General features: G+C 42.5%; 1 protein-coding gene across 7 annotated transcripts in view; it reads right to left on the minus strand.

Annotated features, from left to right (window-relative positions):
- Window positions 1-20: 20 nt before the first annotated feature.
- The window catches only part of cbfa2t3 (CBFA2/RUNX1 partner transcriptional co-repressor 3), a 38,175-nt gene continuing 34,004 nt past the window's right edge, over window positions 21-4,191 (minus strand). For all 7 annotated transcript variants that reach the window (XM_020610922.1, XM_020610879.1, XM_020610896.1 and 4 more), the window contains 2 exons: window positions 3,646-3,836; window positions 21-3,092 (listed from right to left, as the gene is read on the minus strand). In XM_020610922.1, coding sequence (XP_020466578.1) covers window positions 2,703-3,092; window positions 3,646-3,836 — 581 coding nt within the window. In that variant the 3' untranslated portion in view covers window positions 21-2,702. The remainder of the gene's footprint in view (window positions 3,093-3,645; window positions 3,837-4,191) is intronic.

A 4,191-nucleotide genomic window follows, 5' to 3' on the forward strand; every position in this document is an offset into this window, starting at 1 on the left:
TATATCAATTTGAAAATTCCCAAATTTTGTGTGGAAAAACTTTTTTTTTTTTTTTTACTAGTGACTCATTTGGGGTATTTGAATCAATAACAGGTTAGAACACACACTGCTGAGTCCAATGCAGGATGTAAACTGACCTCAGGGGGATAGAGCACGTGACAATAACAGGCCCCAGTAGCCCAATCCATAGAAAATAATAATAAAAAAATAATAATAATTCAGTCAAATATAAACATCTTATTAGTTGTCAAAGATTCTCTTGCTGTAGTATGGTGTGTACGGTTTAAGTTGTTAAATTAAGCCCTAATTTAATTGCTCAGAAAGTCAGTCCAATCTCAGTTGTCTTCTGTTTTCAGCTACATGCATTCGGGTCCTTTATGGAGCCAGATGACCTCTTTTACCAACTGTCTTCTCCACTCAGAACCACACCCACGTGATACTTTGATTTAAATGAAAACTGAAAGTGTTTAGCTTGAGTCAGTGAAGAAAGTACTGATAAACTTGAAAAACAAATGTACTGTGAGAAAAATCATATCTGGACATTTAACTTTAAAGGTTTCTGTTATTTGGCAAACACATTTTTGGACCTCTTTAAATACTATGTACATTCACATTAAGTTACTGATGTTACTTTAAATATATTTATATGTATCTATATTATATGACACCCTATGGGCAGTTGCTGAGGTTCCATTCAGTAGCTGAATTCTCTTCATATTGCACCTCCGTCCTCTCACTGTCTTACAATGCGAGCAATACAAAATATTCTACAAGTGGGGTTTCATCTCATTAATATAGATACGACAAATCAAACAGTAAGTACAATGTGGGGCTTCCACTCATAAATGAGTGTCCTTGCTCTGACTTCATTGTTTAGCCCAAACTCAAAGGAGGAAAATGAAAAGTGAAACCAAAACAAAGTCCATCTTTCTGGATATACACAAGGGCAGCACATATGGACATTAGTGACAAGAGACATTGGAAAATGAAAAGCGGAACAATATCTACAAGCAGGTTTGAACCCTTCATATGTGACTGCTCTGACACTCTGTCCAAAGCAGACTGGGTTTAAGGATAGACTAGAGTCAAGTAGTTGGTGGAGTACTGAAGGGAGGTGAGGGGTGCGGGGAGGTAGAAAGAGAAAGGAGAACACCATCCTTTACTAGGCTCTTACATCTGGTATCATGCTTTGGAAAAGGAGGGAGTGAATGTAAAGGTAACAGCAATTCCTTGAAATATCTCCTTGTGGTGGAGCTTTAAAAAAATGACTTAAAAACAATCTCTCTGTACGTTTCCGTAGTATGCAATGCCTTCTTGGAAAATGTTTTCAAGTTTGTTTTGAGGTTTGTGGCAGCTCTGTTGCCATGTACAGTATGTATTTTCATGTCCTTTGAGGCTGTGTTGCTTTTCCTTTCCTCTTTTTTTCTGTCTGTCCTCTCTGTTACCATTCACAAAAATCACACTGTGGCAGGATTTCTATCCAAATTCACTCTTTCTTGTTGGCAAGTTCACAGCATTGTCCATATTCACTAGTTCTGGGCCATCGCTGAGGAATTGCTGTGTATTTGTCCAGGCTGCAGGAGGCAGCTGCACATCAAAGCAGGTCACATCTTTATTTGTGTCTGACTTTCTCTGGGTCCCACTCTACAGCTTCGCTGCAGTCCGGTCCTCTCAGGGCTGGCTTATCTGCTGAGGAGGTGATGTTGCTTTGCGTTTGGTTATAAGATGAGTGCTTCTCCTTATCGCTTACTTACTCACTTTGGCAGTGTAATACAAAGGTTTGGATCATGTTATTTTTCATCTTTGAATTCATTTGGGTTCACAATGGTGCAGAGAGGTGAGTCCGGTGTAGATTTTCTTGGCTCGCTAGCAAGGTAGTTAGCAGTTTAAAATTCATTTTCATATTATTATTGTTATCATCATCGTCAGCATCATCATCATCATCACTATTATTCTTTATTTAGAATATTTGGACTTTTCTTCATTTTCCCTTAAAGCCAGAAAGAAACATTTAATAAATACTAAGCTGTGTTTCTGAGGAATTAATTGCATCACAGTTTTATCTCCTTCCCTCATCCATTGGAAAAAAGATATTCTGTTCCTTGCCTGTCTCTGTTATGTCACAGCAAAAAAAAACAAAAAAAAAACGTGCCTCATCAGTGAACTGTTTGGACTGGTAGTGCACATCTCAGGGCTGGGCACTGTCCTCTCATTGGTGCTTAATTAAAGGGAAATCCTATCCAAGTGCTAACTGGCCAAGTCATCCCCCCCATCAATGGTGCCTTACCACAGCCCTTGTCTCGTGTCGTACATAGACAGTATTTACCATGCTGACATTACTGAGAGCACATTCAAGTCAAAGCTCATGTTCTCCGCAAATGCATCTGATATGTTTCTGTTACACAGCTAGGAGACACTGCACTATTCATGCTTTGCACTACACTGAACCCCAGCTTGGAATCTTTGTATGTGGTTGTGAAAGAGACAAAGACAGGAAACGTATTTTGGGGGAAGCTGACAAGCTGAAAGAACCAGTCTATCATTGGGTATTGAGAGGATTTTCAGAGGAGTTTAGGATGAGAGGGAAATAAGGACTGTAGTAGGGGAGGAGGAAAAGGAGCAATGTCCAATGACGATTCCTCAGTTTGGTTTTGTGTGGAGTGTAGACACTGGCACATTAGTATGCAGGGAAGGGTCTGATGTCAGCGAGATGTGGCATCCAGTAGAGCAGGGGTAGCTGGAGTTGTGGAGCGAGAGGCACTGCTGGAACTGCTCTCCTTGGGGCTGGCAGAGACACTTCCGCTGCCACTGCCAGCCCCTCCAGCAATACTGCTTTGGCCTGCCAGGGACAGGGGACCCGGAGGAGTACTCTCCGAGTGGGTGGGCGGAGCACTGGAGGATGCTGAAGAGGTGGAGGAGGAGGATGGGGTGCCTAGAGGGACACTACTGCCCCCTGGCAGCCCTTGCAGGCCTTGGCCACAGACATGATGGTGCTTCTCCCAGTCCTTGTGTTGACAGAAGGAGCCGCAGTACCGAGCCGTGTTGCAGCCACTGCAGGTCTCACTGGCTTTCCTCCCACAGTTCCAGCAACTCTGGTGAAGCAGTGGGGAGAAAGTTGATTGAAAAGATAAGTCTCTTTTTTGAACAAGGATAGCACACAGTTCTATCTCTCTTACATAATTACATGTTGAAACATAAAATAAGTCATTTTTAGAATCTTTTTTTTCTTGTATGAGTCTCATCTGTTCGGTTACTCTTTGCATAGTGATTTTATTTTATGGCTTTAAGTGCTGCCCCAATCCCATGGATGTTTGTTACCAGCAGGTGGTAGTCAACTGATCTATAAAGGCCTCAGACTGGCCCTCTGCTCCAATCATGTGGGTCTATCCACTTTTATTTACACAGACAACTGGACTGCTTCTGCAGTAATGATGACAATGTGGCGCAACACCAAACCAAGAGCAGCCAGCTGTATGGATTACACAATACAGGATAGCTTGGATGGTGAGGGGAACAAGCTGAAGGGTAATGGATGGAGCAAGACAGCACTGAAAAGAAGTCAGTGAGTGGCTAAGTTAGGAATTACAGAACAAGTGAGAAGAGAATGGGGTGAAATGTGAGGAGGGGACTGTGATATTCACTCACTTCACTGGAGTCCTCCTGCTGGTTGATGACTGTTAGCGCATCCTCGGAGGCTTGCCTCTTGGCCTCCGCCAGCGCCCTCTCCATTTTAGAGCGTTCAGCTGAAATCATTTCATGAGCCTTTCTCTCAGCATCTGACACTGCCTTCTGCAGCTCTGACATCGCCTGTCGTTTCACCTCATTCACCGCCTCCTCTGAGAGAAAGAAAGAGAGACAAGTGTTAGTGCATATGACCATCATTCCAACCTGCCTGCTCTGACATCTTTTATTGAGGCTCTTTAAGCTGCCATCTTGCTGTATCTCAGCAAACAGATGTACATCATCCAAGATTTAAAAGTTTCTGCCAGTAAAAAGAAAACAGCCAGACTTCAGTAATTAATTCAAGCACGTCTGGCCACAGTAATTTTCAGTGCTGACAACAGCAGATGTCTCCAAAGTTTTGTCACCAACTTGGCTGTTCGTCCACCATCTTGGGATTCCCTGTTTGCACGATGGTCATCTTGTCATAAGAATATTTTTAATAGAAATTGTTAGATGGGGTCTACTTTG

The sequence above is a fragment of the Monopterus albus genome, unplaced genomic scaffold, assembly GCF_001952655.1.
Source record: "Monopterus albus unplaced genomic scaffold, M_albus_1.0 scaffold4.1, whole genome shotgun sequence".
NCBI classification, from domain to species: domain Eukaryota; kingdom Metazoa; phylum Chordata; class Actinopteri; order Synbranchiformes; family Synbranchidae; genus Monopterus; species Monopterus albus.